We start from the raw sequence: 14,801 nt of genomic DNA, 5'->3' as shown, positions 1-14,801 counted from the left end.
CCTCGCCACTTATACGCTAGGGAAATGGACTACCTAATCCATCTAGCAATGGTGGAGTTAGTGACTCTAGATTCTTTCCTAGACCTTTGGTAAGATATAAACAAAGAATTATCCTTCCAAAAGTCTTTGGTGACTGAAAGGTACCTAACAACACTTCTTCTCATGTCTAATGTATGTCATTTCTCTTCCTTCTGGTTACTTGGATTGGAACAAAAGGAGAATAGAATGACTTCCTGAAGTCTGTGGAAATGAGTGGCTACCTTAGGGAGATAGGCAAGATCTGGTCAAAAAGTCACTGTGTCATCCAGGATCTGTGTAAATGGCGAGGTTATAGACAGGGCCTGGATGTCACTAATCCTCCTGGCTGAGGTCAAAGCTATCTGCAAGGCTGTCTTAAGGGAAAGGGTTTTAAGGGTTGCTGACTCTATTGGCTCAAACGGCGTGTTAGTTAAGGCCGTAAGAACTAAATTTAGACCCAAGGAACTAAGTTAATCTCAACAATGGGTCTAGATCTAAAAGCTGCCTTAATGAATCGTAAAACCCAGTAGTTACCCGCTAGATCACAGCTATATAGGGCGCCCAGGGCTGATACCTGAACTTTTAGGGTGCGTGTGGACAACCCTAGTTCAAGGCCCTTTTGTAGAAATTCCAAAATCTTTCCTATTGGTGCCCCCTTGTCAACCCTAGACTCAGAGAAGGATACAAAATTTTCCAGGTTCTGGCATAAATCTGGGTTGTAATAGGCTTCCTACTTTGCATCAGGGTAGTTATGAGATTTTTGGAAAACCCTTTCTGTTTTAGCAGTGTCCTTTCAAGTTCCATGCCGTCAAGTGGAGTTCGGTTTCTTGAGATTGAAATATCAGACCCTGGGAGAGGAGATCCGGAATCTCGGGTAGAACCCAAGGGTCGGAGATAGACATGCTCCTCAGGCATGAGAACCAGAGTCTCCTGGGCCAGAAATGTGTGATCAACAGAACCCTCGCCTCATCTTCCCTGATTTTTCTTATGACCATGGGAAGAAGTGACAATGGGGGGAAGGTATATGCCAGGCTGAAGTCCCAAGGTATCAGGTGAGCGTCCACTGCTAAGGGATTTTCTCTGGAGCTTAGGGAACAGGAGATTCTTGCCTTCCGATTTAGTTTCTTAGCAAATAGGTCTATTCCCCTTATATGGAGGGCCCTCAAGGAAAGGAGATGACTTTCTGAAATCTAAAAGAGATGATCTGTCACCCTCATCAGCAATTTTGACCATGTACCTCCCTGGTGGTTCACGTAGGCTACCGCCACTCGATTATCCGAGAGGATTTTTACATTCAGGCCCAGAAGGGATACTATGAAATTATTTACGGCCTTATCTACTGCCAGTTGTTCTTTTAGTTCTTTCGCATTGGAGGAAAGACTCTTTTCATTTTCTGTCCAGGTTCCCTGGATTACCTTATCCCCAAGATGGGCTCCCCACCTCCTGGGACTCGCGCCTGTGGTGATTATTCCAGTAATATTAAGCACCCAAGGAACCCCCGCGGGATAAGTTTGTCTCATCCTGCCACCACTGCAAAGATTTTACTGACTAAAGTGACAAAGACATTATTCCAACTAAGTGCCCCTTAAGGGAAATTTCATTATGGAACACATCCCCCTGCAGAACCCTGGAATCGTATTGTGCCCATAGAACCGCTGGGAAGCATGATGTCAGGGTACCCAACAGGGACTTTGCTCTCCTAAGGGACATGGTAGGATTTGCTTTAGCTTCTCTCACCTGGCTCTTAATTTTTTGTATTTTCGCTTTCAGGAGGTAACATTCTTGAGTTACCGAATCCAGCATAATCCCCAGAAACTACTGAACTCTTGTGGGCACTAATCTGGACTTTTCCAAATTCAGTAACCAGCCCAGATTTTTTAGGATGGTCATTACCACCTCTCGGTGTTTACCACATTGATGGCCGAACTTCCCACCACTAAAAAATCATCCAGATAAGGGATAATCAAAATATCACGTTCCCGGATATGAGCCATGACCTTAGCTACTACTTTAGTAAACACCCTAAAGGGCCATGGCTAGACCAAACGGCAGGGCCCTAAACTGGAAATGCCTAATTTCCCCGTCCATGACTACTGCCACCCTAAGGTATTTCTGATATTCCTCATGTATAGGTACGTGATAATATGCATCTTTTAAATCCAATACCACCATGTAAAAGCCAGAAAAAAAGTAATTTTATTGCTGAACTAACCGACTCCATTTTAACAGGTATGAATCTTCAATAACCTATTTAGGGCTTTTAGATTAATGATAGTTCTAAAGGAGCCGTCAGGCTTAGAAATCAGAAAGAGGGGAGAGTAGAACCCCAACCCTCTTTCAGACACCAAGACCTCCACCAGGACTGCCTTCTGAACTAAATCCTACCTTTTGTAGGACCAACTCCTCTCTCACGGAGGAACGACCTGGGGTCAAGATGAACCTTTCCTATCAGATCAAGGATGCAGTTACGGGCTCAATAGCCTCCCCCCTACCTGGGTTATGAGTCATTGACTCAGCTTCCGGGGTTCCTGAGAAGAAAAACCAAACAGAAGCCCTGTACCTTTCGGCCTGTAATCCTCCCATTTATCCTGATCTTTCTGCGGTCTTTTGCAGACAAATCTTCTTTTGCGGAATGAACGCCTATAAGCAGGCATGTATAGGTTAGGGAATCCTTTTTTCACAGTCTTGCTTTGTCCAAAATCTCATCCAGAGCCGGACCAAAGAGATATTCCCCCTCACACGGAATAGAGCACAGCCTTGTTCTGGCATGGATATCCCCCGCCAACAATTAAACCATAAGGCTCTACGGGCAGCATTGGACAGGGCGACTGACCTTGCTACCAACCTGACAGAATGCGCTGAGGCGCCCACTAAAAAAGTTGCAGCACCCTGCATGAGTGGCAGGGCTGTGGAGTCGGAATCGTGGAGTCAGAGCCCATTTTGGTGGAGTCGGTATAAAATGGACCGACTCCGACTCCTAAAGTATATAATAAATTGGGTACAGTAGTTCAATGAAGTTTGTGGGGAATATTTTTTCATAATAATTTGGGAAAGTTATGAAATATCTTATAAATGTCTGTCCAATTCCTGATCTAAGGGTCTAAACTTTTAGCTGAGATTAATCTGTGCTACAGTAAATTTATCACTTAAACATGAGCCATGTATGAGGGAGTGGGAGTCGTGGAATCAGTGTCATGGAAATTGAGGAGTCGGAGCTTTGGCTTACTGACTCCACTGCCCTGATGAGTGGGATGTTGTATAATATCTCTTTTTTTGACATTTTATCTTTTAGTTGGGACTCAAGCTGTTCCAGCCATATCATCAAAGACCTGGCCGTGCAAGTAGCTGCAACCGCCGGCTTTAAAGCTCCAGCTGTTGTCTCCCAGGTCCCTTTAAGAAAGGTATCCACTTTCCTATCTAAAGGGTCCTTAAGGGCTCCCATATCATCAAACTGTAGTGATGATTTCCTAGATGCCTTCCTTACTGCTCTAGTCTTGGGGCTTTCTCCCAAAAAATTGATACTGAATCCTCAAAGGGGTATTTTCTTTTAAAAGAAGGCGGAAGAGAGCCCTTTCTCTCTGGTCTCTCCCAATCCTTACGCATCAGGCCCTGGACCTTATCATTAACCAGAAAACACCTTCTATTCCTCCGTTATAGGCCCCGAAATATGAAATCTTGGACTGATTTCTCTGGTTTAATGTCTATAATACCCATAGCTGAACGCACCGCTTTAACCAGCCCCTCAATCTCATCTAATGGAAAACAGTGTCGTCCAGCACCACTAATTGAGGAAGAGGTTGAAGATGAAGTAGAGCCGCATAGTCTTATGTGAGGGAGACATCAGAGACTGGGGAGACCTCACAATCAGTATCCATTTTTTTCATCACTTTCTTAGAGAGGGACTTGCTGATTTCTGTCTTGACCAAGGTTTTTAACCCTGATGTGAAGCTAGGGGTCTCATCTGCCAAGCTCTGATTGATGCAGGACTGACACAGCCTTTTCTGGTATGAGTCCGCTAATAGGGCTTTACACAATGCACATTCCTTGTGCTTAGATTTAGTAAGGCACTTCTTCCCCTAGTAAATTAGACAAGAAGAAAAGACACCCTATTACCAAGTGAACTTTCATGAAGATCACTTACCCATATGACTATATGACTCAAAAGACTGGTACCAGTTTGGAGGAAGGACCTTTCTCAGCTGGGGGAACATCCCTGGAGGCTGCAGATTCGTCAATACTGCTGGAGCTGCGATGACTGGACCTGCTCGCAGATACTTGACCTTTCCGTGGACCGGTTGCCTCCACCTACCTGAAGGCGCAGACGCTCCTGGGGCATCCCAAGCAGCTGCTGCTCACTTCATCTCCATTATGACAATAGGGGACAGAAGGTACTGGGCAGCCCAGAGCCATGGTGCCTGACCCTTACAGGTGCATCTCACAAAATTAGAATATAATCAAAAAGTTAATTTATTTCAGTTCTTCAATACAAAAAGTGAAACTCATATACTATATATAGTCATTACAAACAGAGTGATCTATTTCAAGTGTTTATTTCTGTTAATGTTGATGATTATGGCTTACAGCCAATGAAAACACAAAAGTCATTATCTCAGTAAATTAGAATAATTAACAAAAAATACCTGGAAAGGCTTCCTAAGCATTTAAAAAGGATCCTTAGTCTGTTTCAGTAGGCTCCACAATCATGGGGAAGACTGATGACTTGACAGCTGTCCAGAAGGAAGTCATTGACACACTCCACAAGGTCCCAGAGTTTGGAGGAAGAGTTCAAAGGCACACAATCCAAGTTGCTTAAGGTCTAGTGTGAAGTTTCCACAATCAGTGATGGTTTGGGGAGCCATGTCATCAGCTGGTGTATTGTCCTCTGTGTTTTACCAAGACCAAAGTCAGCGTAGCCGTCTACCAGGAAATTTTAGAGCACTTCATGCTTCTCTCTGCCGACAAGCTTTGAGGAGATGGAAATTTCATTCTCCAGCAGGATTGGCACCTGTCCACACTGCCAAAAGTACCAATACCTGGTTTAAAAACAACAGTATCACTGTGCTTGATTGGCCAGCAAACTCGCCTGACCTTAACCCCATAGAGAATCTATGGGGTATTGTCAAGAGGAAGATGAGAGACACCAGACCCAACAATGCAGACGAGCTGAAGGCTGCTATCAAAGCAACCTGGGCTTCCATAACACCTCAGCAGTGCCACAGGCTGATCGCCTCCATGCCACGCCCCATTGATGCAGTAATTGATGCAAAAATAGCCCCGACCAAGTATTGAGTGCATTTACTGAATATACATTTCGGTAGGCCAACATTTCGGATTTGAAAAACATTTTTCAAGCTGGTGTTATAAAGTATTCTAATTTACTGAGATAATGACTTTTGTGTTTTCATTGGCTTGTAAGCCATAATCATCAACATTAACAGAAATATACACTTGAAATAGATCACTATGACTCTATGTAATACATGGGTTTCACTTTTTGTATTGAAGAACTGCAATAAATTAACTTTTTGATGATATTCTAATTTTATGAGATGCACCTGTATATAGCAGCACCTGCTCTTTTTTTTTTTTAAATTACTTCCGGTGATTTGGGCTCCAACCTCCCCCCTCCATCTTGTTAAACAGGTGTGACTGCCCTTTGGGCGTGTCACCTGTTGCGATATTGTTCAAACCAGCATTCCTTCCTCTGACGTCCTGGTCACACGTGACCGGTACGTCATTTGCCGCGCCCTTGGCCTCCTGCTGAGCCCTGACACGCGCAACAGCCACGCTACAGAAGGGGTACAGGAAACAGCAGCCCTGCATGACGCTGGAGCTGCCAAACCCAGGCAGGAGCACCGCTCAATAGCCCGCATTTTACCTATGGTGCCAACCCCCTTGGGCACACCATAAAGTGGTAGAGTCCTGCACCAGCCAGGACAGAGAAGGGATCCCTGCCAGCTATCTGGCCAGCCCAGACCGAAGCACTTCTGTCTTCAACAGGTAAGCCTGTCACAGGTTCCCCCATCAAGGACAGGTAACCAACCGAGGAGGGAGAGAGGTGCAGCCCTTTTAAGCCTGTAGGTTTCCTGTCCATGGTGGGCAAATCCCCTCTCTCGTGGTGCTGTCATGGGTGCCTGATAAAAAAGGCTTGGGACGCACATCCATATATTATACATTGATCTATTGCGGCTAAGCAAAATTAATAAACCTGAACACAAGGTTCTTAGTTAACATTATGTGATCAGAATGTATAAAGCCAACTGCCACATCATGGTGAATTTCTGAATTGGTCCTTAATCCTAAAGGTGTAGCGCTGTATGGCAACCACCACCACAGCGACCCTGCACTCCCAAGGAGGAGCGACACAGACACCCCAAAGCATCTATACTTCAAAACAAAACCCCCAAGGCTCCAAGCCATACCATCCCTCAGGCACAGCAGCCCAACAACAGCCACCACAGAACACAAACACCAATTCAACAGATCTAAATGACTCACCTTCCACGTGGAAGAGCAAAAATTGGCAGGACCCCTCTTGCAGTCTCCTGCTAATTTAAAAACATCTGGGCCAAATGGAGGAGTGATAGTATCAAGCACAACAAAAAATGAAAGGACAGACTATGCTAAACAACATAACTGTGAAAAAAAGACTTGGATTGCACATCCAAATATTATAAATTGATCAATGTATATGTTTTAGATATATGGTCCATGTCTTTTTCTGCAGTTATAGCATATTGCATACTGTCCCCTCAGTTATGGATTACACTACTTGGCTTTGTGGTTCGATCGTGAGTGCTCCACTTGGTTCTGACATGGCTTATTTTCTGATCTGGCGTCTAACTTCTTCCATGATTTGTCCATATACTTGCTGTTAACCTCTACACTTCTCTTTTGTTTTCCTTTCTTCATTTGTTCAACTATTAGATATTGACCTTGACCTGAATTGCTTCTTAACGGCTTCCCACTGCTTAGATGTCCAACTGCCTGACTTCTGTTCATGACCGGTTCCATCTTAGACCACAACTTGTGGCCTAGGGACTTTCTGCAGCAAAATCAAATCGCTCAATTGAGGTTAAGGGTTACATCCAATTATCCTTTGGGCTCACTGTTTCATTTAGACAGCACCCTGCTGATTGCACTTTACCTCACCTTTCAGGGAAGCATAATTATAACAAAATAACTGGCTAATATTAGTGGGAGTATGGAGAATAAAATCCCATTTTTACATCCGGGTAGAAGCTCAGCGGGAGACTATGCTCTGAATTCACATGATGGGCTACAAATTCCCTGTCGCAGGTTTACAGCTTCTGAGGTCAATTTCTTCTTGGCTTGGAAGACTCTTTTTAAGAACATTATGGTGCAATTTTCTAATCCGAGTCAGCCTTGACATGTCTATCAGCCTGGATAGGAGATTGCTGAACATCGTCTTAAATGAACATTAGATTTTTCCTTGACCAGAGAAACGCGTTTACCACTAACTAATGAACTTCTGCAAATTGGGGTCACTAGTTCCATCCACAGCTAATACACTAGACAGAGGAATCTAGGCCTTTGTTTCTACTGTGGTAAGCCTGGACATCTAATCAATTCTTGGTCTGAAAAAAAAGTATGCTTGAAAACCCTATGACTATTTTCTTTGGCATTTCCTAAGGTTTTGTTGCCTGTTCAGGTATCGTTTGAAAAATTGTCTGTGTGCGCTGACACTCTCCTATCTAGAGAAGCAACCATCAATGTAAATGATTTTTGTGACCTTTTTTTCAGTTATGTCCTCAGTTGGGTAGTATTGTAAGTCCAGAAGTTCTTCTTCTTGAAATTCCCTCAGAAAAATGGATCATCACATTAATATGCTTGGCTTTTTAGTTAATCTTTGCGAGTGCCTGGTTATCTTCAGAGATCTTTCTATGTTCAGATTTTGAGGCGTCCAATCCGATAACAGCTGTCTTAACCAAATGAAATCTTGACGTGCTTGTGCTGCTGCAACATACTGTGCCTCTGTTGAAGAACGTTGTACAGAGAGTTCTTTTCTGTTAGTTCAACTGACAGCTCCGACTGAAAGTTGAAACTCATAACTACTGGTGGTTTGTTTGACACAGAGTTCTTCAGGCTAGTCGGCATTCACATATTCATTCAGCAGTGGCATAGCAAGAGTACTATGGGGCCTGGAGCAAAATTTGGACCTGGACCTCACCAGAATGTTGGTCAGATGTATGGGCCACCATAATGTCCTCCGTTCTGGCCCCTATCCTGTAATAATCTCCTCCATCCCGTATTGGTGTCCACCGTGCTGTAATTAAATCCTCTGTCTGGTCACGTATCATGTAATAATGTCTCCCATCCTGTATTAATGTCCTCCATCCTGGCCCCCATTTTGTAATAATGTTCTGCATCCTGGCTCCCTTCCTGTAATAATGTCCTCGTCCTGGCCCCTTCCTGCAATAATGTTTTCTGTCCTGGCCCCTATCATATAATATTGACCCCTGTCCTGACTCCCTTCCTGTAATAATGTCCTCGTCCTGGCCCCTTCCTGCAATAATGTCCTCTGTCCTAAGCCCCATCCTTTAATTAACTCACCTGTCCTGGCCACCATCCTAGCGCTCTTCTCCAACACATTTAAAAAAAAAAAAAATATTGACCTCCTTCCCACAGTAGGCAGTGTACTCTTCATCCTCCATAGCCAGCGCAGGAAGCTGGGCGGCACATGGTAATGATGCCATATGCTGCCTGCGACAAGCACACCAAAATCAGCTGCTGGCCTGATTTACGACAGTCTCCCCCAAAGTTCAGGGTACATTCATCACTTGCTATTAAACTTAGTTTGAAATGCATGGTTCACTTCAATATCATAGGACACCCAGAGCAGAGTATATGGATACCGGCCCTGTAATTTTTTTTGGGGGGTGTAGGGAAAAAAAAGTAGTAATTTAAATTCTACCATAAAAACTTAAAAAGATTGGGTATTTCTTACGTAATTTACAAATCAAAGTAAATCCATATCAAATAAAATACATCAAAAACTGTATCAGCCAATGACTTCTCTTCATTTAGTGGTTACTACTCACCTGGGTAGTCATATGTAGGAATCTCCTCTTTACACCGCTCATCACCCCTCACATATGTCTCTGTAGTATTAATATGGGTCAGATCTTTACCCTGAAACATATATTGTAAAAGTCACAGACAAATGGAGAAGTCACATCTATGATCAGCTCTAATCCTGCGATCTCCATCGTTCTCATTACACAAGTATAAAACTTATAATACTGGTGGATAAAACTGAGCCCAAGATCTTCACAGCCATCTACACATAATAGGGGAGATCTAATGACACCTTCTCTCCATCTACCTGATGATCCTGAGGAACATTGGGATCTTCTTGTTTACAGTCCTGTGGAAAAAGAGGACGGGGACATCTCTTTGGTGTTGTTCCCTTAGTGGATAGAGCTGGAGGAAACACATACAGAGACTGAATTCATTTTTTACAAACAGATAATTATAGGCCGTGTGTATTTAGTCCTGTCTATTACCTGGTGATGTGAGGGGCTGGGGAACCTCCATCATGACGTCCTTGTACTGAGCTTTGTGTTCTTCTAAATACTCCCACTCCTCCATGGAGAAATAGACGGCGACATCCTGACACCTTATAGGAACCTGACACATACAATGATATCATCATCATCCCCCAATCCCTTCATAACATTACTGTATAATGTCCCAGCATTCCCAGCAGTGTCACCTCTCCAGTCAGCAGCTCAATCATCTTGTAGGTGAGTTCTAAGATCTTCTGGTCATTGATGTCTTCATGTATCAGAGGGTGAGGTGGAGGCCCCGTGATTGGGTTCAGGGGTCTTCCACATCCCTCAGACAGAGGGTCCTGACAGTGCACACTAGAGGTCTTCTTCACTACTGTGTAATCCTGGTTATGGAGAGACATATTAATAAATCTCACTACAGACATTTCCAGAGTCCTCACCATAGATAAGAATGATGTAATGTGACATCATCAGAATCTCTCACCTCTCCAGTAACCCGGAAGAGGATCTCTAGGGTGATCTGTAATATCCTCTCTGCCATCTTGTCCCTGTCCTTATCCATCCTTGACAGATCAATCAGGAATTCTCTTATATAGAAGATCTCCACTGCAAGAATCCAGTATTGTAGGAATCTGAATGGAGAGATGGAAAATCCTAAAGTATCCAATGTAATAATACAATTACTGGAGACTTTGTATGTAATCACTAGCTTTCATCAGAATCATTGGCAGTGTTTTGGGAGAATGAACGGTTTTATTTGGGACCATACTGCAACCATTATCTACATCATCACAACATGGAGGATACAAGAAAGAAATAAAACGAACCAGAAATGTTGTGCAATAGACTAGAACACATCACCATCTGCTATCTGTTCAGCACAGTCTCTCCTGGAATAGCCCACAGCTATTCTACCTGTGAATATCCCTTCTAAACAGCTAGGGCTCAGTACATTAGCCCCAGCCTCTTCATTAGCCCAGAAGTCCCTACTCTTGAAGATCTCATAAAAAATAAAACCGCACATAAGTTTGACTGATTCTTGGGTTTAGCTCTATACATCTTTGCAAGTTCCAGATATCCTTAACTGTCCAATTACATGTTGCCGTACATCTATTAAAGGGTTTTTCAACTCAAAAGTGGTGCCCAAACTGCTTTTATAAATGTAACATAAACACAGATGGCACTCAACAGGGCTTAATTCCGAGGAGGTGCCTTTTATAGGGGAAGTCCTCCGGCCATCAGCCGGGGACTTTTTAGGACAGCGCACGTGGCCCCTTTAAGAGACAGGGAGCGCGCGCGCCCTAAGCACAGAGCCGGGGAAGCTGCGTGCACCAGCAGCAGCTGCAGGGAGGCCGGAAGACGCCGGAGCAGGACCGTGGCGGTAAGGGGGACGGCGTCTTTGCTGGGCAGGAAGCAGAGATGCCGATGCTACAGTACCCCCCCCCCCCTTACGCCCCCTCTTTTTCAGGCCAGCAAGAAATTCTTTAAGGAGAAGAGGAGCGTGAATGTTCTCCCTGGGTTCCCAAGACCTCTCCTCCGGGCCAAACCCCTTCCAATCCACCAGAAAAAAGGTTTTTCCTCTTACCCTTTTGGTGGCCAAAATGTTCTCTACCACATAGACGTCCTCAGCGGAGACTGGAGCTGGAGTGGTACCTGGATCGTCAGAAAAAGAGTTAAGAACAACTGGTTTGAGGAGAGATACGTGGAAGAAGTTGGGAATCCGTAAGGTTGCCGGGAGTTTTAGCTTGTAAGCCACGGGATTGATTTGCTTGAGAACCTCAAACGGGCCGATGAACCACGGACCCAACTTATACGATGGTATTTTGAGCCGAAAGTGTTTGGAGGAGAGCCAGACCCTGTCTCCCGGACGGAATTGAGGCGGATCCAAACATCTCTTATCGACATGTCTTTTCATCCACTCAGAGGACTGAAGAAGTGCGTATCTAGTGTCTTCCCAAATAGTAGAAAATGCACTGACCAGAGACTCCGTGGCAGGATTGTCCACAGAAGCGGAGACAGGAAACGGAATCCGGGGGTGTTGTCCGTAGACCACAAAGAACGGAGATTTGGAAGAAGACTCACTCTCATGGTTGTTATAAGAGAATTCGGCCCACGGTAGGAGCTCAACCCAGTCGTTATGGTGAGCATTGACGAAATGCCGGAGAAAGCTGGTAAGGACCTGGTTGATATGTTCCACTTGACCACTGGACTGAGGATGATAAGCAGAGGAGAAATCCAGGGTGACATCCAGCAGTTTACACATAGCTCTCCAGAAGCGTGAAGTGAACCGGACCCCGTGATCAGACACAATGTGGAGGGGTAGGCCGTGGAGACGAAAGATGTGATGAATGAAGTCCTTAGCCAGCACGGATGCGGATGGGACACCGGGCAGAGGGATGAAGTGGGCCATCTTAGAAAAGCGGTCAGCGACCAACCAAATGACAGTACAACCGGCAGAAACAGGGAGATCCGTAATAAAGTCCATAGCAATGTGTTGCCAAGGAGTGGAAGGTACTGGTAAAGGCAGGAGACGGCTGGCGGGAAGATGCCTGGGAACTTTGTTACGGGCACAGGAAGAACAAGCCGTGACTAAATCCGCAACGTCCTTGCGTAGAGAAGGCCACCAGTAATGCCGGGCGATGAGCAGGAAGGTCTTCCTCTGGCCTGCATGGCCGGCTAGTTTGGACGAATGACCCCAGAGAAGAACCTTCTTACGATCCGGAACAGCTACAAAAGTCTTACCGGGTGGAAGACGAGCCAGGTCAAACAGGGCCACAGTCATTACACTGGAGGGGTCGATGATCTGTAGAGGCTCCTCCTCTTGGTCAGAGGACAGGAAGGAGCGTGATAGAGCATTGGCTTTAACATAGTTACATAGTTTATAAGGCCGAAAAAAGACAAGCGTCCATCCAGTTCAGCCTATTTCTTGTGCACTGCAGCTATTTCGCAGCGTTGATCCAGGGGAAGGCAAAAAAAAAAACAATGCGGTATAGACCAATTTACATCATTGAGGAAAAATTCACTTCCCGACTCCAATCTGGCAGTCAGATTAAATCCCTGGATTAATTAACTATCACTAAGCATAAGATGTAATTTTATTGTTCTCAAGAAAGGCGTCCAGGCCTCTCTTGAACTCATTAAGTTAGTTGGACATCACCACTTCCTCTCCCAGAGAGTTCCAGAGTCTCACGGCTCTGACCGTAAAGAATACCCTTCTATGCTGGTGCAGGAACCTCCTTTCCTCCAGACGCATAGTGTGCCCCCTCGTCTTTGTCACCATCTTTGGTATAAACAGGTCATGGGAGAGATCTCTGTACTGCCCCCTGATGTATTTATACATGTTTATGAGGTCTCCCCTAAGCCTTCTCTTTTCCAACGTAAATAGGCCTAATTTTGACAACCTCTCTGGGTATTCTAGTCCCTCCATTCCCTTTATTACCTTAGTCGCCCTCCTTTGTACCCTCTCTAGCTCCAATATGTCTTTCCTGAGCACCGGAGCCCAGAACTGTGCACAATATTCTAAGTGCGGCCTTACCAGCGCTTTATACAGAGGAAGAACAATGTTCTCATCATATGCCCCTATTCCTCTTCTGATGCATGCCATGACTCTATTTGCCTTCGCAGCTGCTGCCTGACACTGGGCACTCCAATTTAATTTGCTGTTAACCAAGACGCCCAGGTCCTTCTCCATGTCAGATTTCCCCAACGGTTTCCCATTTAATATGTATGGGTGACTGCTGTTTTTCTTTCCCATGTGCATGACCTTACATTTATCGGCACTGAACCCCATTTGCCATTTTTTGGCCCAACTCCCCAATTTATTTAAATCCTCCTGTAGCTGTGCCCTATCCTCATCTGTATTAACTACTTTACAAAGTTTAGTATCATCTGCAAATATTGCTATTTTACTATGCAACCCTTCCACTAGATCATTAATAAATATATTAAATCATATAGGGCCCAAGACAGATCCTTGAGGCACCCCGCTAGTAACCCTGACACACCCTGAGCTTACTCCATTGATAACCACCCTCTGCTTTCTATCACTCAGCCAGCTATTTACCCACTTGCACACATTATCCCCCAGACCAAGCATTCTCATTTTATATACCAACCTTTTGTGTGGCACGGTATCAAACGCTTTGGAGAAGTCAAGGTATACAACATCCACTGACTCTCCCCGGTCCAGCTGTGAGCTCACCTCCTCGTAGAAGGCGATCAGGTTTGTTTGGCAGGAGCGATCCCTCATGAATCCATGTTGATATGGAGTTAGACAGTTATTATCATTAAGATATTCTACAATAGCATCTCTAAGAAATCCTTCAAACAATTTACCCACAACAGACGTTAAGCTTACTGGTCTATAGTTCCCAGGGTCACTTTTAGACCCCTTTTTGAATATTGGGACCACATTTGCTTGGCGCCAGTCTAGTGGGACAGTCCCTGTCCATAAAGAGTGCTTGAATATAAGATACAGCGGTCTGTCTATCACATTACTTAATTCTTTTAGTACCCGGGGGTGTATGCCATCTGGGCCTGGTGACTTGTCTATTTTGATATTATTTAGGCGTTTCTGAACTTCCTCCTGGGTTAGGTGGGTGATATTTAGCGGAGGGTTTACTTTATCACTCTGCATTTCCTCCGATAAATTGTTTTCTTTTGTGAAAACAGTGGAGAAGAAGCTATTGAGTAGGTTTGCTTTACCCTCATCACCCTCTATGATTTTACCCAGGTTATTTTTCAATGGGCCAACTCCATCAGTTTTAATCCTTTTACTGTTTATATAGTTAAAGAACAGTTTGGGATTCATTTTATTTTCCTTGGCAATTAGTCTCTCTGTCTCCTCTTTTGCTATTCTTATTTGTTTCTTACAGATTTTGTTTTTTTCCCTATAAGATATTAGCGCTTCCTCGCTGCCTTCTTGTTTAAGTTTACCGAAAGCCCTTTTTTTGTTTTTCATTGCCCTCTTGACTTCCTTATTTAGCCACATTGGCTTCCTCCTATTCCTAGCCCTTTTATTCCCATAAGGTATGTACCTTCTACAGTGACTATGTAGGACTGTTTTGAAAATTTCCCATTTTCTATCCGTGCTCCTATTACTGAAGATACTATCCCAGTCTATAAGGTGAAGGGCATCTCTTAGCTGATCAAACTTTGCCCTCCTGAAGTTCAGTGTTTTTGTGACTCCCTTGCTGGGCACCCTACTGAAGCACATGTGGAATTGTATAATGTTGTGGTCACTATTTCCCA

The 14,801-nt window shown here is 44.4% G+C and overlaps 1 protein-coding gene across 1 annotated transcript in view; it reads right to left on the bottom strand.

Annotated features, from left to right (window-relative positions):
* LOC141271386 (uncharacterized) overlaps nucleotides 1–14,801 on the bottom strand; it is an 83,172-nt gene that overhangs the window by 51,031 nt on the left and 17,340 nt on the right. The window contains exons 2-6 of the mRNA XM_073681479.1: nucleotides 10,036–10,183; nucleotides 9,755–9,934; nucleotides 9,546–9,669; nucleotides 9,365–9,462; nucleotides 9,081–9,171 (exon numbers count right to left, since the gene is read on the bottom strand). Of these exons, the coding sequence (XP_073537580.1) occupies nucleotides 9,081–9,171; nucleotides 9,365–9,462; nucleotides 9,546–9,669; nucleotides 9,755–9,934; nucleotides 10,036–10,183 (641 nt within the window). The remainder of the gene's footprint in view (nucleotides 1–9,080; nucleotides 9,172–9,364; nucleotides 9,463–9,545; nucleotides 9,670–9,754; nucleotides 9,935–10,035; nucleotides 10,184–14,801) is intronic.

Source organism: Phyllobates terribilis, unplaced genomic scaffold, assembly GCF_046119375.1.
Source record: "Phyllobates terribilis strain yellow unplaced genomic scaffold, ASM4611937v1 Scaffold_5__5_contigs__length_657084704, whole genome shotgun sequence".
Lineage (NCBI taxonomy): Eukaryota > Metazoa > Chordata > Amphibia > Anura > Dendrobatidae > Phyllobates > Phyllobates terribilis.
This window is presented reverse-complemented; position numbering and strand designations above follow the sequence as displayed.